This window comes from Blastocystis sp. subtype 4 (genome assembly GCF_000743755.1).
Source record: "Blastocystis sp. subtype 4 strain WR1 chromosome Unknown seqid_0086, whole genome shotgun sequence".
Taxonomy (NCBI): Eukaryota; class Bigyra; order Opalinata; family Blastocystidae; genus Blastocystis; species Blastocystis sp. subtype 4.
The window spans coordinates 1-25,871 of NW_014569461.1; the positions used below are offsets into that span (position 1 = coordinate 1).

At 40.4% G+C, this 25,871-nt stretch overlaps 18 protein-coding genes across 18 annotated transcripts; 8 read left to right on the plus strand and 10 right to left on the minus strand.

The window, feature by feature from the left end:
* Positions 1 to 1,286: 1,286 nt before the first annotated feature.
* On the plus strand, positions 1,287 to 1,664 carry JH06_5319 (adrenodoxin-type ferredoxin; the record flags this gene model as incomplete). Its single annotated transcript, XM_014672538.1, has 3 exons — positions 1,287 to 1,362; positions 1,397 to 1,501; positions 1,534 to 1,664. The coding sequence occupies 3 exons, from the start codon at positions 1,287 to 1,289 to the stop codon at positions 1,662 to 1,664; spliced, it is 312 nt and encodes a 103-aa protein (XP_014528024.1).
* Positions 1,665 to 1,754: 90 nt separating this feature from the next.
* On the minus strand, positions 1,755 to 2,330 carry JH06_5320 (hypothetical protein; the record flags this gene model as incomplete). Its single annotated transcript, XM_014672539.1, has 2 exons — positions 1,755 to 2,265; positions 2,302 to 2,330. The coding sequence occupies 2 exons, from the start codon at positions 2,328 to 2,330 to the stop codon at positions 1,755 to 1,757; spliced, it is 540 nt and encodes a 179-aa protein (XP_014528025.1).
* Positions 2,331 to 3,342: 1,012 nt separating this feature from the next.
* On the minus strand, positions 3,343 to 3,796 carry JH06_1815 (hypothetical protein; the record flags this gene model as incomplete). The annotated part of the gene is made up of 2 exons (XM_014672518.1): positions 3,343 to 3,703; positions 3,732 to 3,796. The coding sequence occupies 2 exons, from the start codon at positions 3,794 to 3,796 to the stop codon at positions 3,343 to 3,345; spliced, it is 426 nt and encodes a 141-aa protein (XP_014528004.1).
* Positions 3,797 to 4,113: 317 nt separating this feature from the next.
* On the minus strand, positions 4,114 to 5,336 carry JH06_1816 (hypothetical protein; the record flags this gene model as incomplete). Its single annotated transcript, XM_014672519.1, has 5 exons — positions 4,114 to 4,195; positions 4,226 to 4,520; positions 4,550 to 4,659; positions 4,690 to 4,845; positions 4,876 to 5,336. 5 exons carry the CDS (start codon positions 5,334 to 5,336, stop codon positions 4,114 to 4,116), a joined length of 1,104 nt encoding a protein of 367 aa, XP_014528005.1.
* A 2,721-nt stretch (positions 5,337 to 8,057) lies between these two features.
* On the plus strand, positions 8,058 to 8,723 carry JH06_1817 (hypothetical protein; the record flags this gene model as incomplete). Its single annotated transcript, XM_014672520.1, has 6 exons — positions 8,058 to 8,112; positions 8,143 to 8,257; positions 8,288 to 8,365; positions 8,399 to 8,467; positions 8,498 to 8,561; positions 8,592 to 8,723. The coding sequence occupies 6 exons, from the start codon at positions 8,058 to 8,060 to the stop codon at positions 8,721 to 8,723; spliced, it is 513 nt and encodes a 170-aa protein (XP_014528006.1).
* Positions 8,724 to 10,114: 1,391 nt separating this feature from the next.
* JH06_1818 (hypothetical protein) lies at positions 10,115 to 10,637 on the plus strand (the record flags this gene model as incomplete). The annotated part of the gene is made up of 3 exons (XM_014672521.1): positions 10,115 to 10,342; positions 10,372 to 10,455; positions 10,488 to 10,637. 3 exons carry the CDS (start codon positions 10,115 to 10,117, stop codon positions 10,635 to 10,637), a joined length of 462 nt encoding a protein of 153 aa, XP_014528007.1.
* A 36-nt stretch (positions 10,638 to 10,673) lies between these two features.
* On the minus strand, positions 10,674 to 11,904 carry JH06_1819 (hypothetical protein; the record flags this gene model as incomplete). Its single annotated transcript, XM_014672522.1, is given in 4 exon segments — positions 10,674 to 10,700; positions 10,730 to 10,777; positions 10,789 to 10,833; positions 10,864 to 11,904. 4 exon segments carry the CDS (start codon positions 11,902 to 11,904, stop codon positions 10,674 to 10,676), a joined length of 1,161 nt encoding a protein of 386 aa, XP_014528008.1.
* A 387-nt stretch (positions 11,905 to 12,291) lies between these two features.
* JH06_1820 (hypothetical protein) lies at positions 12,292 to 13,211 on the plus strand (the record flags this gene model as incomplete). The annotated part of the gene is made up of 5 exons (XM_014672523.1): positions 12,292 to 12,365; positions 12,427 to 12,508; positions 12,539 to 12,613; positions 12,645 to 12,790; positions 12,830 to 13,211. The coding sequence occupies 5 exons, from the start codon at positions 12,292 to 12,294 to the stop codon at positions 13,209 to 13,211; spliced, it is 759 nt and encodes a 252-aa protein (XP_014528009.1).
* Positions 13,212 to 13,359: 148 nt separating this feature from the next.
* On the minus strand, positions 13,360 to 14,057 carry JH06_1821 (hypothetical protein; the record flags this gene model as incomplete). The annotated part of the gene is given in 5 exon segments (XM_014672524.1): positions 13,360 to 13,405; positions 13,439 to 13,517; positions 13,548 to 13,788; positions 13,806 to 13,918; positions 13,949 to 14,057. 5 exon segments carry the CDS (start codon positions 14,055 to 14,057, stop codon positions 13,360 to 13,362), a joined length of 588 nt encoding a protein of 195 aa, XP_014528010.1.
* Positions 14,058 to 14,641: 584 nt separating this feature from the next.
* On the plus strand, positions 14,642 to 15,074 carry JH06_1822 (beta-lactamase; the record flags this gene model as incomplete). The annotated part of the gene is made up of 3 exons (XM_014672525.1): positions 14,642 to 14,761; positions 14,790 to 14,914; positions 14,945 to 15,074. 3 exons carry the CDS (start codon positions 14,642 to 14,644, stop codon positions 15,072 to 15,074), a joined length of 375 nt encoding a protein of 124 aa, XP_014528011.1.
* A 275-nt stretch (positions 15,075 to 15,349) lies between these two features.
* JH06_1823 (hypothetical protein) lies at positions 15,350 to 15,753 on the plus strand (the record flags this gene model as incomplete). The annotated part of the gene is made up of 3 exons (XM_014672526.1): positions 15,350 to 15,469; positions 15,504 to 15,625; positions 15,657 to 15,753. 3 exons carry the CDS (start codon positions 15,350 to 15,352, stop codon positions 15,751 to 15,753), a joined length of 339 nt encoding a protein of 112 aa, XP_014528012.1.
* A 124-nt stretch (positions 15,754 to 15,877) lies between these two features.
* Positions 15,878 to 17,260, minus strand: JH06_1824 (aspartyl protease; the record flags this gene model as incomplete). The annotated part of the gene is given in 8 exon segments (XM_014672527.1): positions 15,878 to 16,123; positions 16,154 to 16,326; positions 16,358 to 16,466; positions 16,497 to 16,823; positions 16,839 to 17,017; positions 17,049 to 17,124; positions 17,155 to 17,208; positions 17,243 to 17,260. 8 exon segments carry the CDS (start codon positions 17,258 to 17,260, stop codon positions 15,878 to 15,880), a joined length of 1,182 nt encoding a protein of 393 aa, XP_014528013.1.
* Positions 17,261 to 17,720: 460 nt separating this feature from the next.
* JH06_1825 (non-canonical purine ntp pyrophosphatase) lies at positions 17,721 to 18,422 on the plus strand (the record flags this gene model as incomplete). Its single annotated transcript, XM_014672528.1, is given in 6 exon segments — positions 17,721 to 17,777; positions 17,808 to 17,836; positions 17,854 to 18,094; positions 18,123 to 18,199; positions 18,229 to 18,295; positions 18,309 to 18,422. The coding sequence occupies 6 exon segments, from the start codon at positions 17,721 to 17,723 to the stop codon at positions 18,420 to 18,422; spliced, it is 585 nt and encodes a 194-aa protein (XP_014528014.1).
* Positions 18,423 to 18,488: 66 nt separating this feature from the next.
* Positions 18,489 to 19,008, minus strand: JH06_1826 (n-alpha-acetyltransferase; the record flags this gene model as incomplete). Its single annotated transcript, XM_014672529.1, has 3 exons — positions 18,489 to 18,586; positions 18,618 to 18,748; positions 18,779 to 19,008. 3 exons carry the CDS (start codon positions 19,006 to 19,008, stop codon positions 18,489 to 18,491), a joined length of 459 nt encoding a protein of 152 aa, XP_014528015.1.
* A 331-nt stretch (positions 19,009 to 19,339) lies between these two features.
* On the minus strand, positions 19,340 to 19,709 carry JH06_1827 (glycogen synthase kinase 3; the record flags this gene model as incomplete). Its single annotated transcript, XM_014672530.1, has 4 exons — positions 19,340 to 19,422; positions 19,453 to 19,515; positions 19,545 to 19,625; positions 19,658 to 19,709. 4 exons carry the CDS (start codon positions 19,707 to 19,709, stop codon positions 19,340 to 19,342), a joined length of 279 nt encoding a protein of 92 aa, XP_014528016.1.
* A 797-nt stretch (positions 19,710 to 20,506) lies between these two features.
* On the minus strand, positions 20,507 to 20,915 carry JH06_1828 (hypothetical protein; the record flags this gene model as incomplete). Its single annotated transcript, XM_014672531.1, has 3 exons — positions 20,507 to 20,535; positions 20,566 to 20,722; positions 20,754 to 20,915. 3 exons carry the CDS (start codon positions 20,913 to 20,915, stop codon positions 20,507 to 20,509), a joined length of 348 nt encoding a protein of 115 aa, XP_014528017.1.
* A 387-nt stretch (positions 20,916 to 21,302) lies between these two features.
* On the minus strand, positions 21,303 to 22,158 carry JH06_1829 (ribosomal protein L7; the record flags this gene model as incomplete). Its single annotated transcript, XM_014672532.1, has 6 exons — positions 21,303 to 21,464; positions 21,495 to 21,680; positions 21,711 to 21,773; positions 21,807 to 21,917; positions 21,951 to 22,082; positions 22,117 to 22,158. 6 exons carry the CDS (start codon positions 22,156 to 22,158, stop codon positions 21,303 to 21,305), a joined length of 696 nt encoding a protein of 231 aa, XP_014528018.1.
* A 2,076-nt stretch (positions 22,159 to 24,234) lies between these two features.
* Positions 24,235 to 25,075, plus strand: JH06_1830 (molecular chaperone; the record flags this gene model as incomplete). Its single annotated transcript, XM_014672533.1, has 3 exons — positions 24,235 to 24,306; positions 24,339 to 24,701; positions 24,731 to 25,075. The coding sequence occupies 3 exons, from the start codon at positions 24,235 to 24,237 to the stop codon at positions 25,073 to 25,075; spliced, it is 780 nt and encodes a 259-aa protein (XP_014528019.1).
* Positions 25,076 to 25,871: the final 796 nt, after the last annotated feature.

The window sequence follows — 25,871 nt, forward strand, 5'->3', positions numbered from 1 at the left end:
AAGAATTGTATCCAATTAGTATGGACACTGTTTGTTGTAAGAAGTATCATGATATTTGATGAATCTGAGCCAAGAATGTGTGCTAAATGGTAAGAATATAGTCAAATGGTAATGATCAAAGTAAGTGCACACTTTCTGACACTAGTTGATGTGATTTGTCAACTGTCCATAATAACCACATAATGTGACCCAGAAGATGTGCTATATGGCCTATTAACTGGATAGAAACATAGAAAATAACTTGTTAATAATGTCAACAAAACAAGGATTACAGCCACTATGAAGATTCATTTTGATTGATGCTCATTATGACGTTAACAAACAAGACTATAGGGCATGACAAGTAGATCAACTTATTGATATACAGGTGATATTTGTAACAGTGGTGGTAACTACCATAATTATCGCGGTTTTATTGATACATTCTGAACTGCATTATCTTCCGTGTTTCTATTCAGTTATTATGTTCTGAATAATTAGTGAATATTTGCACACTACTTGGGGTTATTCTGACTATAATTACAGATACATTCGGCATAATCGAGTGCATCCATTACTGACGCTAATCGCGGTTGTTAGCCACCTTATCAACGGTCATCTTCCGTGTTATCACTCAGTTATCATGTATCAAACCAATACATACCTATATCATATCAATTGGCGTTAGCTTCAAGGAGAGTTGACGTCCAAGTGAAACGCCGAGTGACCGACTCCTCCACCGAAGCACACTGTGTCTCAGGCCTCATCAGAACATAATATGGCGCTTTTTCATAACAAATAGTGGATTAAATGGGTAAGTGGACTAGGCAAAGATCTTACTACTTGTTCGTTTGATGTCCTGGACATTCATTACTTACTCTTCTTGAATAGATTCCAGTTTCTTGGCATATAAGTGGTGAAATGGACTCATCTAAGGATGATTCTATCCAGTGTTGTCTATCCCATTTTAACCTCAAATCACAGTAGTTCAACCGAAGTAATGATCTGAAAGGGTCCAAATCACAGGATCTGATGATCACGATGAGATGAACTAATAAATCTTCAAGATTTTATGAAAATGGTTAAAGGATGATGAGAATTGAATATGAAGGATGATAATGGCTTTATGCCATCCGTACGAGGGTTCCGCCCTATCCGTACGAAATCGGTCAAATGGAGAAACAGAGAAACATATAATACATATTGTTTCAATTATTCTTTTCTCCTGACATATAAATACTATTGGATGCTGATTCTCCAGTTGATGAAACCGAATCAGTGAAGTCTTTGGAACATACTTTTTCTTAATGCAAGCTGTTCGCATAATTGCTCCTTCTGTTGTCAAGTATACAAGCCGTATGTATAATTCATCGAGATTCTTTGGTAGTAACTAATTTGAAAGAGAATTGAATGGTAGTTGAATTCACATTCAAACCAGCTAAAGGTGAAGAGGTAGAAGTGGAATGCAAAGAGAATGAGACAATGTTGGAGATAGCTCAGAACAATGATGTGGAAGTGAAGAGTGATGGCAATGATAAATGAATGATTGTATAGGTATTTGTGGAGGATCTGGGTATTGTGGAAAGTGTGTGATGGTATTTCCTAAGGAAGTATATGATGAACTACCGAAAGGTGGAAGAAGGGAATTGTCATTATTGAAGAAGATGAAGGCGGCTCCTAAGTAGTTTTACATAATAAGTTTGATTAGTAGTGCGAGATTGTCATGCCAAGTGAGGTCATGTAGTGCTATGAATGGAAAAGTGATTGAAATACCTTTAGTATGGCTTTTTTGTTATAACAATGAGACTGATTAGGAGAATGACCGATAAATGAACGAGTAGATCAAGATGAGTGGTGTTGAAATCAGCAAGAGCATTGAGTGTGGATGCGAATCCAGTCAAAGCCACAGGAACAGAGATTTGAGGCTTTGTTCTTTCAATCATAGTCTGATTCACAGCATTCAGAATTGTTACTGGTTCCTGTTCATCATAAGGATTGGAATAGCCATAGATATCAAAGCCCCAAGAAGAACCAATATATGAACCCAGAATGTTGAATGAATTCCATTTGCTTCCTTCCAGATTCTCAACAGTCCAGTCAATATAGGTTCCAATTGTATTAGGCAGTCCACCAACAATGTAAGGATCAAGATCCATGATTCCAGCAACAGTACCTGAACTGGGATTTGTAGATTCCAGTGAAGAATAGGAATCAACAACAGTAGAACAGTCTTCAACTCCAAATACTCCAGTAGCATCAAACACAACAGGATCAGAAGAAGAACCACTCAAACCATTGAATTCCAGATGTTGACAGAATCACATGGAACTTAGAGAACACACTAGAATCATGAATAGCAAGAGATTCTGTGTTGAAATCAAAGTCTTCAGCCAGATTGAATCGAGCAACTAGATTTCCATTCAGATAGGCAGCCACTCCTCCAGAATACTTCACTCGAACATTCAACACTTGATAATCATTCAATCCACTCATTGTGAAACTCTTTCGGATATATGTTGTGATTGAAGAAGTGGAAGGAATATCAACAGCCTTGTATGTGTTCCAAGTGGAATCATCGAAACTGACAGTATTCCAATCACTTGACACATCACTCTGTATCACCTTCCAATCTGTGTATTCAATTTGGAAAGGGAAATATGTTGAGAACACACTTGATACAGTCAAAGGCTTGGAATTCTGTCATTCATCTGTATCTGAGTTACGACCATACATATTAAACTGAATTATCTTCTTATTGCTATGTGTTTTTGTGTAGCAATTCTGAATCTGAACAGAACTGATCCATTCACGACGATTGTTTGATAGGACCAAAGTCAAAGAATTTGCAGCACAGGATGAATAATAGAGGGAAGTTCCGTAATACATATCGAAAGTATTAGAACCATCTCCAGTAATTCCAGATGTTGTTGTAGTGAATTCCCAGATAGGAGAATCTGATTGTTCTGAAGGCATCAAACGAACCATTGCATCGAAATAGGATGTGGTGTAACTGTCAGCAATAGCAATCATATTCATACCAAATTGATACTTAGAAGTAAAACAACAATCATATCAAGCAATATACGAAAACACAATATTTAGACAGTGAATCTAGCATTATCAAATGGAAGATTGGAGGGAAAGTGGTCTCAATCAATTTCGATACAACATTAGAATATGGTACGAAAATAGTGATACAAATGTCTTGATGGAAACTGTAATCCCTGTGATTGTATTCAGTAACAAAAATGAGTATGAATGAATCCTAGAATTAGTTGAATAGTACATGATATGAATTGACAAGGAAAGAAGTAACATTCAACAGAACAACAAACAAATCAACTAATACATTCACAAACCCTCTCATCCAAACACACTCGTTCTCAACACAAACTCACAATCTAATGCCATATGATCACTAACATATCGTGGATTTGGTAGTCGAAGTCCTCCTACTGCCTCAATCTCTTCTACACTTGGTAATAAGCTAACAGCGATAGGCTGAATGAAATCTTTCGTCACCCAGATGTAATCCAGACATCCCTGATAGTGATCCGTGTAATTCGTCAGTTCTGGCTCCTTTCCCAGAATTGTAGCATAGGAGGACTGGAGTTTGAGGGAGTGGTAGGAATTTGCCAGACCCAGTTGGGAAATGAGTTGTTGTGGGTCATTAGTAATCTCTGGATGTGTGTGAGTAATGTGACCAGAAGAGATGTACTCGTATCTATCTCTTAAACTATTATTTCTCCTACACTGCAGATGAAGGTTCACTATTGAAGTCGCCACAGAGAACCAGTGGGAGAGGAAGCTGACGCATCACACTCTGGATCTGTTGTAGCAAATCGAATGTCTGAACCAACTTTACATCGTTGAAATTGGGATCCCAAAAAAGATGGGAGTTACAAAGATAGAAATCAATTGGCGAGGAATCTGAATAGTTAGTCAAGATAGAATCCTACTAGGCGATGGATAATAAGCTAGCTGTAGCAAGTGAGCGATATTCCCACGTTTGAGCCTCTGACATTGAACAGAGTTAATCTCGCCTCGCTCCAATCGAGCGTCAGCTTGATCATTGAAACGAATTTCCATCGAACCAAGCAGTGAGAATCTATATGTGAGAACTGATAGCAAATGTCACTTGTCCCGGCGATAGAAGGTAGCACATCCATCAACACGTTCATCACTGCCTTGAATCAGACGTGTCTTCACCGTATAACTATTCATTACACTATATAACTATCGTAACAATCCATCATATCCCTTCTCTTGCATTGCTTTCAGCCAATACTTGTCATACTCTCCTTTTTCCACCTCTTGAAGACAGAAAAGGTCACTACCTCGACCATCAATCTGATGCTTCAACCGATCCCGGCGGTACTTCCAATCCAGTGCCCAGCGAGGCGTATTGGTATACAGCTCCGGTCGACAATAGATATCTGCCAGCATATTGTAGGAGGTGATGACAATAGAGCCATTGGCAGCAGGGAATACAGTATTGGGGGAGACTCGTTTCCACTGACGAGGATGAGCATACGAAGGAGCTTACGGTAAGGACACTAGAGAATCATACGTTCGATAACAGGTTCGGATTCTTTAAAAAGGGCGACAGAATTTGTTTTCAATGAGATTACCTCGATCTTCAACTTGTGGCCTACATCTTGCTCTGATGGGATATATGAACTGAATGTCACTCTAATACTAAATACATACGTATCTGAAGAGATTCGCTCCCATCCTTCTAACGATGCTTTGTGATTAGTCAATTGCTTAATCTGGATATCTGCCAAATCTTTCACAGACATCCCCTCAATCAGAGGAAGTCGTCGTTCCTGCTTCACAGTGGAAGAGGCTGTCACAATATGTGTTCTAGACATCAGACTCTCCTACAATTTCTACTGTACGTGATACTTCCAATTTCTAGCTAGACAATCTGGGCAACAAAAATAGGATCGTCGCTCGTTACCAAACTGCAAACACGTCAAGCACTGGCATTTCATTTCTCCATTCTGTTTTCCGGCATTAATACAGTTCTCTCCATTACATAAAAAGTACTTTCGGCTTCGATACCAAGTAAAACGATAGTTACTCAGTGGATCCGGAATTACTTCTCCAGATCGCTTACGACAGATAAACGAAGGCGTAATTTCAAATCCTTTCACTGGAGGCGTGATATACAACGATAATTCTTCTTCTGTCGTTCCTGAGCGTACTGATGTAGTCCGAATCACTTTACTTACTGCATTCTTGTCAATAGTATCAGTGTTCTTAGCAAGCTCCTCATCTGTATCCAAGCTCACACTCCCCATCGATCGAAGAGGTGATATAGGCCCCTCTCCTTTCAATTTCCTCGTTTCCATTCCTAAAGGATTCGGAATTGGCGTTATTGCCTTTACGCCATTGCGCCTCCCTGGCGTATCGTACCAGTAAATGATTGCCAACGAAATGAAAGTGCTTCTTTCTATTCTTCTCTTCAGTTTCGTGTTGTGTAGCGGTGGGTCGCCCCGTTCCGGTGTTACAAGTGATTGTGGTTTCTATAAGTGTTCATGCAATTCTGAAGATAGTAGATGATTTGTATGATAAATAATTCATGCAGATTCTGATCACACCGTTCAGATTAACGTTCTGACTAATGGCATTCCAACCGAGATTATCAAGCGCCAGTTCTATTTTAAGGATGAGAAGTGTAGCAGTAGTTGTAGTTATGATATTCGAACTGAGTATAATGTCTCTCGTATTTCTGCTAGTGATAGTAGAATTGACGTTGGGTCGTGATTTGTAGCAGAGTACAAGTATTCCATCTTCCCTCTACATCAGTATATCACATTCTTTGATGAGGATTTGCTGAAGGAGATCCAGTTCAACCCAGCATTAATACTACGTGTACCTTATGATTTAGCGTCTACATTGTTGTATGGATTATAGGAGTTTACGATAAGTAGTGATTCACATATTTCGGGAGAAAATTTTACTATTAAGCGAGAAGAAAATTACAATAAGGAAATAATAATCAAGAGAGATTGTAAGAGGTTGAATAGGCTTATAACTATAGCATCTAAGAAGATCGAATTTCCTGATCTATCGACGAACTCTGTATTATCATGTGAATGGGTCTCTGATACTGGTTGTAAAGAGTATTCTGCTGGAAGTGGAGAGGATGGTGATGTGAATGTAGTTATTAAAAGTAGGAGTTGTGGTTGTGTATTATAAGTAGGATCTTCGAATTGGTTTCTGTGGTTGATTATCATTGTTCTGGTTTGTGTGATTGTTTTTCTGCTGTACTACAGAAAGAATTATCGGTATCTCCCAATTACAGAAAGAAAGCGAATCGATGATCCTGAGGATCGTAAAGTGGAAAATAAAGAATGATCTGTTTGTTATAGTAGTTTGTGATCACGTAAGAGAATGATCATATAATCGTATTCTGTTGGAAATGCTTACATGTTTCCGCTGTCCAAATTCTATCACATTACCTATATTGTTTGTATTGCCTCTTACGAACATCCTATTCCCTACAACAAACAAAACACTGAAAAGCCTCCTTCAATTGCAATAAAACTCCTTCTTGGGTGACTCCACCTAACAATATCTCCTTCTCTCTCGATTTACCACCTCGAATCACCGATACTTGACTTTTAGGAATATGAATCAAATCAGATAAAACTTCGCATACTTCCTTATTTGCCTTATTATCTACAGGAGGGGACATCAACTTTATGAACAACATCTCTTCTTGCCACTCAATCCCAGTTCGCTTAGAATTTGGCTTCACGTGGACAAGAAGAGAGACTTCCTGATTCCGTCCCACACGAATTACTGATAACAAATCTTTATCATTCGGAATTCCACTCATTACACGCCGACTAAAAGAGCGAAGTATAGAAAAAGCAAAACGATCCGTGCCTGACTGATCGAAAGAATAGAATAGAAAATAGGATGATTACATATATTACAAGTTCTTTCACATTTCATCAAATCTGTACAGTTTGCAACACAAATCATCTACCATGCCAAGAAGAAATAGTCGGAATGATACAGTTTATTTTCTTTACCTTTTGCTACGGCTATACTCTCTTGTTGGAACATTCACGTTGGTATGATCTATAGTATCAACAGTTGCCTTATAAGCCCCCCGTAACAATTACAACTGCTCTTCTTCTTATCGGTATATACATTCTGGAAGACTATTATCCATTGATTGACTTGTCATGTAAGAATATTGGCTAAGTGACTATTACAGGGGCACTATGCCCGTATCTCGTGCTTCATCCAGGATCAATTTCTGATGTGCTGCGAATAGTGAAGTTTCATATTGTGCATTTTGATTCATATCATATTTACTATAATGTCAGTTCGTTGCTATGGAAGGGTTCACACTTGGAAGTAGCAATGGGATCAAAAGCCTTCATGCTCATGACAGTCTTCCTCATGATTGTTTCTGGGATGTAATATTGGATTCATAGTGTTACGATTAGCTTGTTTGTCTTTTTTGCTTGGTTGTTAAATGCGTTGAATCTCTATTCTGGTCCTTATTTTGATTATTCTCTTGGTTACAGTTGTGTCCTATTCGGATACAAGATAGTGTATCATTCGTATCAAACTTCACCTCATTCTCCGTTAATCATTTCGTTTCATTTCACAACATAGATTTGCACTTTTTACATGGGTTGAACTGTTCTATATGTCTCTCTTCCCTGGTGTCTCTTTCTTGGGTCATTTGAGTGGAATTCTAGCTGGATATCTCTATATTCTATTGTACAAAACAAGAAGAAGTGATAAGTAGAACATCTCGGTATCATTCAGTCCATCTCGGTTCGTTTGCTTCCTATGAAGGAATTCATCTATTCAGCTCACAAACAAAGGCTGAGACCAGTGTTGATGAAGAGGATGAATGCGCTTTGTTGAATGAAGAGTTACGAGTAACAGTCATTTGCAGTTTGAAACAATAGAAGAGAGAGATTAGACAACGGTGAATGCAGTTAGAAAGGAGTTACTGATGATGAATGTCTGTTGCAATTCCCGTGGGGATGTGTGTTGTTCTTTTTTCGCATTCTTGTTTACAATTAAAGTCAATTCAGAGTATGGAGTGTATTAATCACTATTTCAGTTTGATTGATGAGAAGACTAAGGATATCGGTAGTTGATTAACGTAGTTGTTGAGATTAGAGTTCCTCAAGTCTTGGGAGAAGAAGACAAATATGCGCCGTTGCCATCTTGTGTTGTGTATGCTTGGTGCTGCTGTTGTGTTGGGCTATCTTCTTTTGGGTCTCCCTTTCATCTCGTCTTGTTGGACACCAAGAATAATTCGTAGGAATATGATTGGTTTCGTTTATCCTGCCTATTTCTCCCTTGTAGCACTCAACTCGAAGGATCGAGAAGATGATACAAAGTGGTCAGTATTATGGATTTTGTGTCACTCTAGGCTAACTTATTGGGTTGTATTTGGTTTCTTTAGTATTATTGAGTCGATTGTCTCCATTTTCGCGAAATTGTACCACATTTGTGATGGGATAAACTATAGGAATGTCATGTACTACATTGTGAAGATTGTGATGTTGGTTTGTTGTTTCATTCCTGACATTGATGTTCTCATAGGTTGATGTTCTCATTTATAGTTGGCAAATGTATTGTACAGAGATTGTGTGAGTCCTTTTCTGAGTAAGCACGAAGACAAGATCGATTCAACCATCAACAAGGTAACAGAAACCATTGAAAAGAAGGTAAAGGAGGTGGTTTCTACGAAGTAATGGGGAAAGGGATGTGTTTGTTTCTATATCACTCTTCACTCTTTCTTTGATGGGTTGTTGTTGCTCTTCGCCTGACACTCTTTCGGTTGATCCCTCTCTTCGATTTACTGCGATGAATCCTCCAGTTGTCTACAACTTTTATTTTGATAGACCTACTGAAGAGAATCTGATGGCAGTGAAGGAGATTATATCGTCTTCACTTCATGAAGAACCCTCTGTTGTTTGTCCTGTTTGTTCCAACAAGCACAAAAAGAAAAAGAAAAAGGATGAAAAAGGGATGCGATGAATGCCTTGGTTTTTTGGAACACAGAGGAAAACAATGATTCTGCTTGGATTGTGGTTTTCCTGTGAAGGTGGTTAATGGTTGATATGTTGGGAGAAGCCTGTGGTTCTATCGGAAGCGGTAGTTCCGACAGATGTTGGATCTCGAAAGGTTGATCTTCTGTAGAGGGGGTTGACAGGCATTCTGTAGAGGGAGTTGATAAACTCTCCTGTGAAGGAGTTGACAAGATTTCGGAGGAGTGAACTGCTAGCCTCTCCTGTGAGGGAGTCAACATATTCTCTCCACATTGTTCCACTTTATCTTCTTCAGTCATTATACTCGACATTGGCTGGACTTCAGTTTCATCAACGAATTCCTCCAGAACGGAAGGCAAAGGAGGAAGAGAAGGAAGCGGAGGCGATACCAAAGACTCATCCTCAGAGAGAAGAAATGAGTCTGTCTCCCGTTCTACCAATGGTAATGCAGTTCTCTCTCCCTGAACAACGTCCTTAAAATACAGTAATCGTTTAAGCGTACTCCGTTTACTTGGAAGAGTGTAATCACGATCCAACGTAATGCTCGTTGTCGTCAATGGAGACCAATTTTCTGGACGTTTTGGTTCAACAGGATGCTCTTCTCCAGGAATCTAACGAATCACCTCGCTTCCAACTGAATTACAGAAAAACGAATATGCTTCTCAGGAGATGTATGTACTGAACGGGATTGACGGGGAGGAGTCGATAATACAATTGTTGTCTTCTTCCTTGATGGTGATCGAGAAGGAGACGATGGAGTGGGAAAATTAATATGAGGAACGATTACTGGTGGTGGGTCCACTCCTTGATCATCAATATGAGACTAACAAGGACATACGAATTCTCTTGGAAGGACTTTCGGATTTGAAACCGCTGTTACACATCTGAACGAGCAGTTCACCACGTCTCCGACGCATTCCGTGTAGAACCCAAAATGAATGACCTAGTTCAAACTCTCCACTTTTCCTATAGAGTGTCTCCACTCTTCATTTTTGAGACTTTCTTCTTGATCTAACTCACAGTTCTATTCATCGTCAGTATCATCCAATTCCCGTTCTTCCTGTCTTCTTTTTTGTCGCTTTCTTTACCATAAGATGGAGTATATACCCATTCTTTTCAAATCTATTGAGTTAAAGTGCCCGATCCTCTCTCCTGTATATTATCCAAATGGAATCACGGAGACACAGGCGCTTAAACATGCTATAATACCGAAAGAACCTTCAAAATGCGATATCTGTGGAAGTGAAGAGGGTCCACGACTTGCTCAGGTCTTTTTCAACTATGATATCAAACACTGCAAGGCGTCGATTGCATCCGTTAAAGTTGGTTTTGGTTATTCCTTTTACGCTAGTTTTTGTGTCCACTATGCAAGTATGCAGTCAATCTCGATAAGGTGATGGAGTTGCTGGTGAATTCCAACTCGAGTAGTGAAGAAGTAGTTATTAGATGATATTGGCTTATTTATAGGTCGATTCACTCACTCGTCACTTTTTGCTTGTGAATGGCCATCAACCTGACGATATTGCCCTTATGGAAGAGATTGTATCTAGTTGCTACTCTCTAAAGATCGTCCTGAAGTCTCTTTTATCTTTTGATGTTGATTGTACTCTTTGTTGATATCCTGTTCATGAGCTGGTTTGTAGTATGAATAGTTCAAGAAAATGGAATGGCAGGTGATAGCTGCATACACATAAAACGCATATTCCAACAACGAGTTTCTCAACAGCTAATGAATATACTTCGGCTGCTAATAGGCACTATAAACTACAACCATCGCAATCACATTCACATATTCCAATAAACAATCATGCAACTAATCCATTTCATCAGTAACTACATCTACTGCAGACACTCTTGGATTCGCAATTTCCTCCTGCAGTTCCCGTAAAGGTCCATAAATGTTCTTCTTATAATCAACTTTATCACAGCTCCTTCCAAAGAGCCACTGCATGAGAAACCCAAGCTGATACTCGATCGAGAACCTAAAGTCGCCGTATTCCCAGATACGGGCGATGAAAATGGCCAACAGCACGACTAGAAAGGAATAGAGAGCCACCACGGGCCACGACCACAGACACTCTTCTTTCTCATAGTCAATCGCAGTACCAAAGAGCTCAGGCAACTGAAGAACGAGAAATACCTGTTTGGAGAGAAAGGGTTCCAACACGTAGGCTGAGAGAGAGAGTGTGTTGATACGACGGAGAAACGTTGTATGATGCAATACGCGATATCGCTTCGCTGGAGAACGTTTGGTATCATCTACCAGAACCATACAGATAAGGATGAAGAGAAATTGGACCGAGGCGATGATGATCATAAAACCCTCTGGTTTGAAACTCTCAAACAATTCAGTGACAAAGTCATCAACGTGGGTGAGCAAGATCCCTCCGATAATAACGTTTCCGACAGTGCTCAGAAGAAAAAACCACCACAATGGGCTCAAAACTACAGTAGAATGCAAGATAATCCCAATGGCTCCTCCCATCAATCCAAAGGGAAGTAGCTGAGGAATCTGAAATGGCCCTTTTCCTATTTTGGAGAAGAGATAGGCAAAGAAGTAGAGATTATTAGTACGACAATACTCTTCGGCTCTCACACCAGCACTCGCCATATCACGAGAGAAAATAGTAATAACAACAGACAAAACATAGAGAATCGCAACCTGAATACGATAATCCTTCAAAAAAGGAACTAAACGTATCAAATAAATGAGAAGTGGAACGAACCATCCAATAAGACCAATACAATCCAGAGTGTGACTATAAAAAGGAATATCCACAACAGGTAACTGCATCTTCCCTGTCTCGAAAAAGTCCCAATCCACTGTCCACTGATTCCAAAAAATCTCAATCCCTCGGAGGAGAAAAGCATAAACCATCTTCATTAGCAAATAACGCCAAACAACTCCAAATCCTTTTTTTGAAACATTTAAAAAGGATAGTGTTACGCAAATCGCAGAAATTAGAGAGAAAAGGGATCCCATTTGCGAGAAGAGACAAATCGGTACCATCAAAACATATAGAAGAACAGTAGGTATCTTGGCAACTAAACTAAACAGAATAGACGATTTCCATTTTGCAGCCGTACCCATAAACGAATGGGACAAAACCATTCCCAGAACAGAAATGCCCTTAGCAATATCTAATCCATAGTATCGTTTTCCCATTCTGTTATTCAGCATACATTGAATTAAAAGAGCCGAAATGCTCGGGGTTTTACAGTTCTCATCAAAACCCTTAGAAAGCCTTGTTTGGTTCATCCGGTTGCCAGTATGTCCAAAGTGAGTTCGGAAGTGTCTGCACCTGCTCCCCTTCTAAACAAATGGAACCTAAGTGAAGATGACGAGTATATCGACAACGACGAAATTATTGAAGAGCAATCACCTTCTGTTCATAGTCATTTATAGGGAACCAGAATCACATCTTAAGGATGAAATGGAGGAATTATGCAAACGCATCAAACAACTTGCCAAATTGGATAGTTATTCGGTACTTATACTTCCAGAGAGTCATTTGTAGCTTATTTTGAAGGAGTTGCCACGTTATGTCACAAAGAAGCACATTGAAGAATTCTTTGGACTTCCTGAGCCACAGGTTTGGTTCCAATACATTGCTGAATTTATAGAGAATGGAAATTGAAGATCCAGACCCAAAGAACAAACGGGATGTCATTGTGACCTTTTTCGATGTTGACGACTTCTGTTCAGCCCTGATTAAGAATGGCCGTAGCATCCAAAGCTATGTCTTTGATGTCTATTTCGATCCGTACATGTGAGTGGACTTGGTCATGAATAGAAACTTGCACCGTAGGGGTTCTACACGAGGTCGTGGAGGACGTGGTGGTCGTAACCATCGCGATGACCGTGATGGACGCAATCGACGTGACGAGCGTGATAACCGTTCTCTTGATGAGCGTCCTCGCGATGACAACTACCATCGTCGCAATATACGTCGGGACGGGAATATGCATCGTGAGGTGAGTGGTGACGTTCGAAACCAGCCGGATAACTTCGGAGAACATCGTACTCGCAATGATGGTCGCCGTAATTATAAACCGACGAGTGGATATCGTAATTACTCGAATCAGCGTCGTATGGAGGATGGTTATAATACGTCGTATCAGCGTATCAATATGCCTCGCGGTTCTACACAGAGAATGACGGTGGGAATTAATGGAGTGACTCATGGATAGGAATCTTCCTATATCGGAAAGGCAAGCAATCGTTTTGGTAGTATATCGGATTCGGATGAATAAATTTGTTTGTTCAAGGAGTTAAACGGTCTCTTCTGACCTTTAGGATAGTCTACTTTTCATCTTAGCATCTACCCTCTTCAACATTCTACAGACCGAATGTTGGTTCGAATGTACTTGTATCAAACAGAATACTATGTATCAACTAGTTTATTCTTTCCAAACACTTGGCAATGTTGCTAAGCTTTGGATTATCACAAGAGGCATAGGCGTGTATTGCCTTTGAGACATTCTTCTTTTGACAAGCTATTCATTACCAGTAATCCCAGAGAATACTCTGAATTCCCTCAGGACAGGCACACAAATAATATAGTGTCGTTAATGTAGATATCACTGTATTTTCGTTGGTTGACGATAGTAACCGTAAAATGGCTTGGATGTTGGACTTGTCAGAAAGAATGTGAAGGGCAAATTCGTGATCTATATCAATACAGAGATATGCAACTACCACAGGAACAATTGCAAATTCCCCCAATAGCATATTCTTGGATAATACGATCTTCTTCCGATAATCCATCTAAAAACAAATCCAACTAGGGTTGAGTCTTGTTTAACATAAACTACAATGTTCAACTCCCTCATAATCACATAGTTGTAGGGATCATAGGCAAAGTTCGCCAAATTAGCAATAATCTGTCGTTGTGCCTCTACACATTCACTAGAAATAGAAATAATACCCAGTTTCTGCGTATCTTGATATTCAGTTACTAACCTCTGCAAATAAACAAACCGAGATGTCCCATGCTTTCCTCTTCGTGCCTGGACATAACTTTCTGTAGCAAACATGAAAAGAAATGGCATACTTCTCTTCATGTTCCTTGTTCGTTCCGTAAAGCCTTCGATAGCAAGAGTCGCATCTAGAATGACAGTCATTCGTGCTCACCACTGTGGTGGTTGTGGAGGTGGTTGCGGTTGCGGGGGAGGATGTAGCGGAGGAGATTGTGACGGCCAGTGTGGCGGAGATGGTACACACTAGATGGTGTTCTTGACAATTAGGTGTATCTTCTTCCATGTCGTGTTGTTACTTCTAGTGCGGTTGTGGAGAGCATCGCCCAGCGCTTTTAAAGGTATACATGATTCCAAACGGCGCGTATCAGGAGAATGCTTATTTGATGTGGGATGATCGTGTGAAAATGGGTATTTCGATGTCTCTATCATTATCAATTATAGGAGCTTTAATCGACCCTGGGGAAGAGCCGAAGAAGATTATCGAGGCCCTTGAGAAATGTGAAGTCAATATATCCTTGAAATGACATTGTATTCTGTCTTCTTAATGTCATGTTGATCGCATTTTTCTAACTCATGGTCATCATGATCACTGCAGTGGAATTGCTCAATTATTTAACGAAATTGGCGAAATTCCTGTATATATGCATAAGGCAGATTATCCACTTTTATCAGCTGTTGAGAAGGAAGCTAAGGAGTTGGGTCTCAAGATTCCCTTCAACTTCCTCAAAGATAAACAAGCCATTGAAGTTGGAACTCGTGTGGTATGCAAATTACTGGTTTCTCACATAGGGTCATGTCATCTTCACTCCTGGGCACACTCCCGGTTGTGTTTGCTATTCGTTTGGAAGTTTCCTGTTCTCTGGAGATACCCTCTTTAAGGGATCGATAGGCCGAACCGATCTGGAAGGAGGAGAGTAAGAGTGGCGAGTGGGATTGAGGTATAGCTCGGAAGCGATCGTTAACTCTATTCAGAAACGACTTTTCACTCTTCCTTATAATACAACCGTGTTATGTGGACATGGTCCGATTACGTCCTTAGGCGAAGAAATGAACTCAAACCCTTATGTGAGCTAAGAGAAACTGATACACTGTTTGTTAATCAGTTCATTCAAGTCACCCTTTCTTCATGGAATAAAGATATCCATATGTGAAGATAGAGAGTAGAAAGAAATCTGGTAATCTCAGTTTCTTCTTCTCATGTCAGCACAGAGTAGGAAATACAATCCTATCTTACTCCATAGCTCAATACAACACTCTGAGGAAGCTAGTCGACAAATCCCTCACCATAACTGAAAGTGAGTTCGAATCTCTTGTTCCAGCGAAATTGAGGTTCTTCTTAATAGAATCCTATGAAATATAGAGGAAAGCCAGAATGTAAGGAGATCTATACGAAGGTGACAAAGGAACTAAAATCACGAAAGAAGAAGTGTTACGAACTTATTCAAAAGATTCCAGAAGTATTCGATGGAGTAGGAATATTGGGATTCAAGTGATCATCGCTAGAAGATATCGATCAAAGAAGTCAAAAAACGTGTGGAGAAGATGAAAGTTCTGGACAAATCCGCCAAAATGAGTGTAGACAAGCTGAAGCAAGAATTGAACAAACGAAAGAACACTACCAAAAAGTTCATCCAAACTATTTGAATTCATGAATAGAATCGAGAAAATCATCACAGAAGTGGATATTCCGAATCAGGAAACAGTCGAATCTGTCTATCGGCTATGTAAAGATATTAAAATGGAATTAGGTTAGCAATTTCTTGTTAGCTTCAACAAAAATGGCAGATTTCTCTCACAGCCTCATCAAAGGTACGGTATCCAATGGACTTCTTCAGTTCATTCTCCTTCTTCCTATCCATGAGGATCATTCCCGAATCTTACTTCATAGCACACATTACGCCAATACATACAACAATAATCACACTCAACACAATAATCACAATCAAAGACCAAGGTTTGTTCTTGGAGTGATGTTCCTCTCTCGACCACTCCACAGAGCCAACACCAGTTTTGTCATCTCCTCCGTTGCAATTCTCCTTATTCGCTGTTGCGAATCCTGTTAATTCACGCTTAAACACGGTCAAATAACCTCGCGAAAACACCAATCCAAGACCAATCGTCTCCTACATCTCAGTTCCTCGTCGCATGCCTACTTGATCCCAGCTGCGTATACCAATGATGTACCCATTCTCTACAGGATCTAAGGGAATGAAGTACTGTTCAGGAGGGAGGTGGAAGAGGATACCAGAAAGACGAATATCGAAGGTGGGATAGTTTGAAATATCATCGATTGCCAGACCATAGAAGACCGTTTCATTCACCACACCTATTCATCACTTCATATCCATCAGAATCACCAGGCAGATCTGGATATCGATTTTTCATACTCTGAATATACTGTCTCCAAATCGATTTGGGCAAACGAATATAATTATCATTCGTTTTGATTTCCGCAGGAATCGGTTTCTACGAATCAAGATAGATTTTCGTCTTCACCTGCCAATCAACAAAAGTCATATTTTGGATTCTCATATCGTATACATCGTATGTGTAGCCCAACTCATTCTCTCGCTGCACTGTCCATAGCATCTCGCCCTGTTGGAAGCGACGATCGTAAGTACCGATAGCCAAGATACCAGTACTCAGACCAAAACACATTGTAAACAGATTGTCAGCCCACGTAAGACTATCATGGATACTGTTGTAGATGGGATCAATGCAAGTGGGATTACAGGCCTTCTCACCCAAACCTAAGACACCAAGGGCCGGATCAGGGAGATCCTCAAAGGTAGAGTTGCTTATAATCAGATCAATGTAAAAGGCCTACAACACATCCACAAAGTAGCCGGTGAAGCCTGTAGCGCCAAACACAAATTCATCACTGACAATAGAGCCTTCTGCGTAATAACTGGAAGCAAACGTATTAACACGAGAATCCCACCCACAATAATCCTTCTCGTAATTTGAACAACACTGGTTGTGAGGAGAGTGGTTAGCAGGGCAGTATTTCTTATTATCTACAACTTACAACCAGTACAGAAGAGTAACTCTTATCACAATAATCCGCAGAGCAACCCACAACCGTCTCTGTTTCCGATAAATCACGATCATAGCCAGCTCCAGACTATACTTCAGGAACACAATACAACTAAACCTTGCAATTCTCACAATGGAGCGAAGGAATTAGTGTTGCTGAAGTTTCTAAATCCTTATAATCATTGTTTCAACGAAAAACGTACGACAAGCATGGGAAAAGTCATAAGGGCTCCATGGGTTCCTGGCTTCCTTCCTACACTTAGAACAGTGGTAAAAAAGCCTTTGCGAAGACTTCCGCTAAGTGCCCATTCCAATGGCTCAATAGCAAGAGAACCGAACTGTAAATGACAGAAGAGAAGAACTTCTTACTAATAGTGTAGCAACAAGTAAAACACGTTTCATTTCGAAAAGAAAGTGACACGAAGTGGGATTATATCTTATCAATTGGATACAACTCTCGATTTCTATCTCCTTCGAAAGATACAACCAACGGTGGATTGAATAAGACCTTAGGTGCAGCTCCCTTCGATATCATCGACTAATGAATCGTATCCCATTCCTTCACTTAAATAGATTCTATCATAAATACACTATCAAAATCAAAGAATCCTAGATGTGAAAAGTAGTAACTTTCCCTGAATTCCACGTTTCTCCAACAAGAATTGATCAAAAGAGTATTACACGATGGTTACTCAATTAACAGGTGTAACACTACGGCTGAACACAAGCAATATGAATAAAGTGGTTGAAGATTGAGACTATGAGGAGTAGTTTCGCGAATTCAAAGAGCTGTTTGCCAAGTACGGGATAAATTTAGATGCAACACATGTACGCAATATGTTGACGTTTATATACAGCGTGAAATTCGGGAAATCGTATCAGATCCTCTTTCTGTTGCTATTCATAAGGCCTCGCAGCTGGGTGAATGTGTTATTTCGGAGGATACGTCATTGGATATCGAAGGAGAACAAGTTGGTATTAATGTGAAATGGATGATGAATGAATTACCAAAGTATATTGGCAAAAAAGCACTCTGGAATGTGTACCTGGCTATTCTGGTAGTGTTTAATCTCCTCTCTCATATAGATACATGGACGTGTTCATGTATATCGCGGACAGGTAATTGGAACCATCGTTGAACCACGAGGGGATAGCAATTTTGGGTACGAGAATGGCTTTCAATGAAGTGTAGATTTGACCCTGTATTTCTGCCAGAGGGCTGTGTATCAACTCTCGCAGAGGTGTCCAGCGGATCAGAAGTATGATACATAGAGTAAACCCGATTCTGTAAGTGCTCGAGCTAAAGCAGTTGAAAACCTTGTGAAGGATATCCCATTCGCTATTGTAAATCCTATTTTCGATTGGGATGGTCAGTATCAAGAATAGCATTGTTATCATACTCGAAATGTTTGAAACATTTCTGCAAAACGTATTCTGTTTGTAACAGACATTTCAAAGAGTCATAGAAATCTTTGACACATGAATAGGTTTGTCATAAGGAGAAATAATTGTAGTACCGTCTTTATCGCGACGAAGTGCTTTGCGCATATCTATCAATGATCCCATCAAACAGCAGTATACCATAAGCATCATAATTGGCACTATAGAACTCCAGAATGTGACGGTAGACAGAATATTTCAGCTTGTTATATAAAGAGACAGCTAAGTAATTGTCAGTGCGAACATAGAGATCAACGAAGAAAGCGTCATCTCTATGAAAAACGGCCACAAACAATTCCTACACAAGTTCGGATATATCCTCGATAAGTTTCATAAACTTGAGAGAATATCCAACACGACGATACTCTGGAGCAATAGTTAAGACAGAAACGTGACCGTGCCAGTCTTTCTTCTCCGGTGCAGTATCACCTTCCACCTTCCCTACACCGATTCCAACCATCTCCCCATTCGGAGCATCTTCAGCAAAAAACAAGTCAGGCCATTTTTGGAGATAGGACAGATAGAAATCCATTGAAAACTAGGAGTCAGGAAAATGGGCTCATTTTTGTACTGTATTCGTCCATTTATCAAGTGTATAGTTTGATAAGATGAATAAATCATCTGTCTGAAACTGTCTCATGATAACAAACACCGAATGTGGAGAACTCACAGAACAACTAGATATGTGGATATAACAAACAGTAAGGGAACAGCACTTAGACTAACTAAAAATGGAGAACTCAGAGAAATGCATGTCTATGATGCCAATGGATACTCCATCAACTGTTGCGCAGTAGGTCGTTTTGTGGGATCATACTGAAGTATATTATGTAAGAGAGTGATATAGTTCCTTGCTTGTTACCTTACAACAAAAGGTACATGTCAATATCACTAGGAAAGAAGGAATCAAACGGTAGAGGATCAATTCGCCGTATACCCAGAATTACTAGCAATTACTCTCTTCATCACTTCCTACAATCTCGATTCGCCTTTGGAATTTGCATTTGGACCATATCTTCTTCTGTAGGCAAACCCAATACTATTCTTCACAATGCAGGAAGTACATACCATTAATGATACTAACAAGCTGATCTCCATCTGAATCAAGAGAGACGAAGAGAGGATGCCCAAGAAGAATCTCAGCAATTACTATCCATTACGAAATATTGAGAGAGAATCACCACAGCCCAGAGACCAAATATCAATGGCGAAAGCATAGTGTGTAGCGCCCATCAATAACTCAGGGGCACTAGAGTGAAAGAATGTGTATATTTGTACCGATAGAAGCGACTTGTAACTAGAGGGGTACTGCGATGCGAATCGGGATTCCCCAAAATTCGTTTACTGCAACCAAAATCACAGAATTTGATGTGTTTCCTAGAGAGATCCATAAGGATGTTACTGGGCTTGAGATCACGATGCACAATGTTATTGGAGTGAAGGAAATGGAGTTCTTGATATAATCCAGTGGACACATATACCTTGGATCAAGGACCGGATCAAGTCCAATTTGGAAAAAGTATGGGATTGAGTAAGACAGGTTGAAAGCGAAAGACCAACATACTCCAAAACCTAACAGTGATAAGTCAAACTAGAGAATACCATATTGTTCCAGAGAGTTTTTTCTGTACGTCGTGTATAGAATTGATCTCCATGTCAAATCCATCCAAATAATACCTTTCATATTGACAAAATACGATGTTTCAGATGAGGAACAGTGCTGTAGTAGGTACTCATTGATGCTGGATTCTCTTGAGGGATTCACATATCCGTCATCTTCCATTACTCACTCCATAACAGAATTACGAATATCGTTTTCGCTGATGCGCACTTGTTTTAGGGCATATATCTGTCCGTCTTGTTTGCATCGCACCAAAAATACACTCCCAACTAACTATCATTCGGTTCCTTAGTTGTACAGGTACCACTTCCGAGCTTCTTTTCAATCACGTACTGTTTCATGGAAATGTGATTTCCCTCCAAGTAGTTGAGGGAATGTAGATAAATTTCTGTACTTCAAACAAACAAGTTTAGGTATTCTTTTGCTTTGTAAGAGGAACTAGATATGATCTTAAACACCCAAACCTACCTTGACGAATTGCTTTTGATTTTACCAAACTTGCCTTGCTCAAACCCTCCTCAGAATCAGATTCGGAGGATGAGTCCTTGTTTTCTAACACTTGCTCTCGTTTCCTCCGTTTTTCACGTAGTACCTTCTTTTTCAATACACTTCCAACTTCTTCTTGCTATGTATGAGGCATCAACGTATTTGCGTACTCTCTTGTGAGGGACAAACTTAGCACCTAAGCCCAATCGTTGGGCACGCTTTTCAAACTGAGGTTGCTCTTTTGGTGATGATTCGGTTTTGGAAAAATCTAGCCACGAATCAACAATATCCAGTGCGTTTTTATTCAATTCAACATGTTGATCATCACTCATGGAAGAAGTGGTCAGGATTATGTCACATATCGCATCACCTATAGAACGAATCATCCAGAATGTTGCACATCTATGTTATCAATCCGGTACATCTATCATTCCTTCGCGTCATGCTTCGTTTCAACAGTTGACTACCTGGATTTATCTCATATTTTATCTCGTTAATAACATCAATGCCTTGTCCTTGTACGAATACGAAGAAGACTTGCAAGAATCCCAACTGCACTTGTGATATCTGCCAAGACTGCGGAAAGTGTACTCAGCCCAACTGTCCTTGCAAAGAATGTCAGTGTTGCGCAAAGCAAACGGCGTATTCTGTTTCTTACAAACAACCCAAAACAACCTCATTCCAAAACAGTTTTCACCCCTTCTGCAACTGTTATGTCCTCACTCCAACACCGTTTCTGCACCCAATTCCTTCAGTTTTGCAACCAGTGCCTCAGCCTCTGCCTTGGGCATGTTCTCCTTCAAAACAACAGGAACCGATTCCACCATCGTCTTACTCTCCTTCAAGCCCAATCCTAGTAAGCCACGTACTTCCTTAATAATCTGTAAATTACAGTTCTATCCCACTCCCACCTTAATCTTATCCTTTGCATCGTATTTCACCAGCTTCACATTGGCTGTCTTTTTCTCCTTCTTCTCCCCTGCAGCAGCAGCAGGTGCAGCACCACCTGCGTCACTTGTTCCGCCCACAGCAGGAGCTGCAGCAACTGGAGCAGCAGCAACTGGAGCAGCCAACACATCAGGAAGACCCAAACGTTCCTATGTATCACGAAGACTATCTACTACAACTTTTATTAGGCGCGTAAATTGACTAATCTGCACAAAATTCAAAGCAAGAACCTCATCAACTAACTACACCCTAAAGCATCCAACAGTGAAACGAACCTTTAGAACCTTCTCTTCCACAGGCTGTTTGCCATTCGAATCCACTGGCTTTGTCTGGATCGTCACTTCCTTCCCATCAGGCCCTGCAACCGTGGTAAAACATTCTTCCTTCTATTCCATGACATAAAAATCGTAACCAACTACCTTTACAACCTTAATCTCCTCGTTTGGTGTCTCCTGAGTCGCCTTCACTTTCGAGGCCTCTGCAGCCCGTTCCTTCTTCACCTTTTCCGATGCTTCCTTTACTTTCTTTTGAATATCTTCACCTTCTGCCCTCTAACCATGAATGGAACAAAATAGACAAGCCTACTTTCTTAGCGTCTGTTGAGAAGAAGACCTGGCTCCTGGACATTACGGGAGTTCGAAAGACCATTGATTGTGTAGAATAACGGAGAGAAGCGGCTGATCTACTCATTACTCGGTGCAATGAACTAAGAACGAAAGGACACGAATGCAGCTCCTGATATGTTGCTTTGCGAACATTTTTCTACCGTCGCGGATCAGTATCTGATGACAACCATAAGATAACCAAAACCCCGTTTAGAACAACAAACAACAATCATCCTCGGAATGTAACCATGTGAGTGACGGTATCCAACTTTGTACACAAACTCACCATTTTGTTTGCAGAAATCACATTCTTTGTATACCACTCCTTCAACTTTGCATTCTTCTCCAATTCCAATCCAAGTAGCTTACCCAACTGTTCCTGACGAATCTTGCCTCCATTCCGAATAAACGTATCTTTCAACTACAGTCACAGTCGCTATCCTCCCCTACCAATTGTTTCATCTGTGCAGCCTCGATATCTGAGTCTGTGGACTGGTTCTCCTCTTCAGAATCTGACTCCTCTAACAAATCACTCAAGGAACTGTCCTCCTCTGAATCATCACTTGTGTCTGTAATCAATTCTTTGTCCTTCTCTCCATCCTTCTTCGTTGATTCATCATCGTCGTCATCTCTCTACCCATTACAACCCACATCCATCCCAACAGGTCCCTCTTCTGCGAACTTTCGCTCATCTTCGGCCTCAAGATTAGGGACCACAAACTCTTGATGATCGCTGTCATCACTGAAGACAGCTGCATCCACCTCATCATTCGCTACAATGACATCAACACCTCACTCTTACGCTCCACATCCATCAGTTCATCTTCCATCTATCCCTTAAAACTACACTTCAAAACCTACACGAGACAACTTGGTGTCACCATCTTCGTCACCATCTTCATCCTCCTCATTAGCATGATCTCGTTTCTTGGGTCTACGAGACAACATGTCGTCATCCACCCCTTTGAAGCCAGCCTCTATTTGTTTGAAATCCTGATCTATCGATTTCCCCACTTCTGTTCCCTTCAGCCGTGTTGTTACTACTGATGTTGCTACTGCTGTCGAATCATCTCCTGTATCAATCGGACCTCCAAATTGCTCCTTCTCGCTCTTCCGTATTCGATCGCTTTCCATCTTGGTTATCAATCTTCCATTGTAGACAGCTCTCACTTTCTGAACGAAGAGGGCTGGTTTGGGACAATTCTTCTTACAATTCCGACCACAATTGCAACACCGTCGCAGAATATCTAAGTGTTACAATCCTGTTCGAATGTCACAATAGTGGGTTTTTACATCACTCTTTTCCGCTGTCATATATGTTCGCTCATCATTGTTCCTGCAGTTGATAGAGTCTACCACTGTTCCATGTTTTGCTTTGTATTGGTGGTTTCTATATTAAACCAAACAAAAAGAACTACAAGAACATGTTGTCGTCCTTCTCATTGTCAAAGAGGCGTCGAAGATCTTCCGACTCACTTGCAGGAGGATCAAACATAATTGCAATCTCTTCCTGTTCCTTCTTTACTAAAGGAAGAACACCGGATTTCTTTCGACTGGAATGACTCGATGTTGTAGAGGTATTATCCGATGGAATCGAATGATGAACGGACATACCAAAAAGGAATCTGAACAATCACAATTTTGTTCATTGAATCTACAATTTATGTATAATGGTTAATCTAATCCATACTCGAGCAGAAGATGGTTTGTTTCTGTACACACCCACATTACATATAGAGGGATGGATTACTCCAGATTCAGCCAAAGAATCCTTTGTAGAAATGGATTTACTGTTCGTTATGTATAGAGTAAACAGGAAGAGGAAGATACGCTCCAGAGTCCGAACAATGATACTCATCGGTTTCTAAGGATCTGCAAAATCATGTTAAGAGTATCAGGACTCTTGTTACTTGTGCTTCTCTGTGTAGTTGGTTATTTCGTACACAATATATTTCAATCTGTATCGGATTATTAGTTTCAAATGATAAATAGGGTGTAACAGTTTCATATGAGGGCGATGATGGGCTGATGGAAGAAGAAGAAGTGGGTAACATCAATCAAGAATCAGCTGTAGTTTTCTATTTTCAATTTGTTCGGAATGCATCAGCCCATTCCTGAGTATACCATTTCTCTGTCCCTAGAGGAAATCAATACAGGGATTACAACAAATGTACTGTGTGTATTTCTCTTCTGATGGACTAGTATACTCTCGACCTCACCCAGCATTGTCCCTACTGTCGAGGAGAGGGTGTTCACTCACGTCCGTGTCCTTTGTGTGGGGGCCGTGGGGTCATCAACACTCCTAGAGGAATGACCTATTGTACGCGATGTGGAGGTCATGGAGTCATTTCAGGGAGTGTGTGTGAGCATTGTCATGGTTCTGGTATGATCAACCACCAGCATGTCCTCCAACTGCGCATTCCTGCTGGTGTTCCTGATGGGTGGTCCAAAGTGTTCAAGGTGGAAAACCAGAAGGTAAGGATTCGTATGCATCAGAAACCACACCCCGTGTTTCAGCGACAGGGCGATGATATTGTGATACACGTTCAGCTATCCTTGAAAGAAGTAGAGGAGATGATTGTATTGACATGCAGGCTCTATTGGGAACGACAGTTCAGGTTCGCACCCTTACATCAACGCCAGCAACAGTAACCTTCTCTTCAGGGTCTGTCCAACCATTCAATGAGGTGAGGATAAAGGGAAAAGGGTTGCCTCACCCTTCATCCTGGGTGAAGAGTGCTTTAGGTTTGAATCGAGGTGATTTGGTGGTGATTCCGGATGTGTTGTTTCCTGAGAGTTTGACTGAGCGTCAACAAAAGGGAATCGAAGAGGCTTTTGAGTTAGATGTTTGTTTAGAAAGTGACATACTTTGTACTATACTACTCTTATTTGATATTTGTATCCAAGTTCTTTCCTATTCGCATCCCCTTTATTCATAGCTGTGTTCTCTCATTCACCATTCGCATTTCTTCTATTCACTACTCCATTCGTCTCTACTGCACCAAAGGTTCTTCAACAAACAGTTCACTGAGGATGCTGTAATAAAAACACGATGTCTGGGATCCGTCGCTGAATTGAAAAGGTCATTGCCTGGTAAAATGTCAACTCTGTATCTCACTCCCATCACTCCTTCCTTACCTTCCTTCGGATATCGACGGAACCGAACTAACCACTGCGTTAACAAGGTTACCAAGAGAATTTCACATAACATAGACAACAGTACCATACGTGTAACACGAAAATAAATAAGAAACAAAGAACGAAATACGAGGTTTAGAGCTATGGCGAAATCCACCTATCCTATCAATATCCACTCCTGAAGATACAAAAAACAAGTACAAACGGTTCCGACTCGAAAGAGCGACGATTCCTATTAACATGGCTAAGGTATCCACAATAGCTGTCAAGTCGAAAGAGCGAAATTGAATACTGAATACAGACACCACCTTGGTTCATTAGTATCAGAGTATTCCTACAAAGTTGACCACTAAAATGAAGAATATCCAATATTCCTTCTTCAAATAGTTCAAATTCTCTTCAGTAAAGGATTTCCACTTGGACATGTTGTCCCATGAGAGTATCTACAATCATATCACTCATTCACTCGGTACACTTCCAGGTGTCATCCTACAAATCAGTCCATCTCAAAAATCCCCAACAATGGGTTTCGATTCTGAAGTGACGGACGAACAGGTTCACTTGCCCCAATTGATGAGGTGCTCAGGATACGAATGC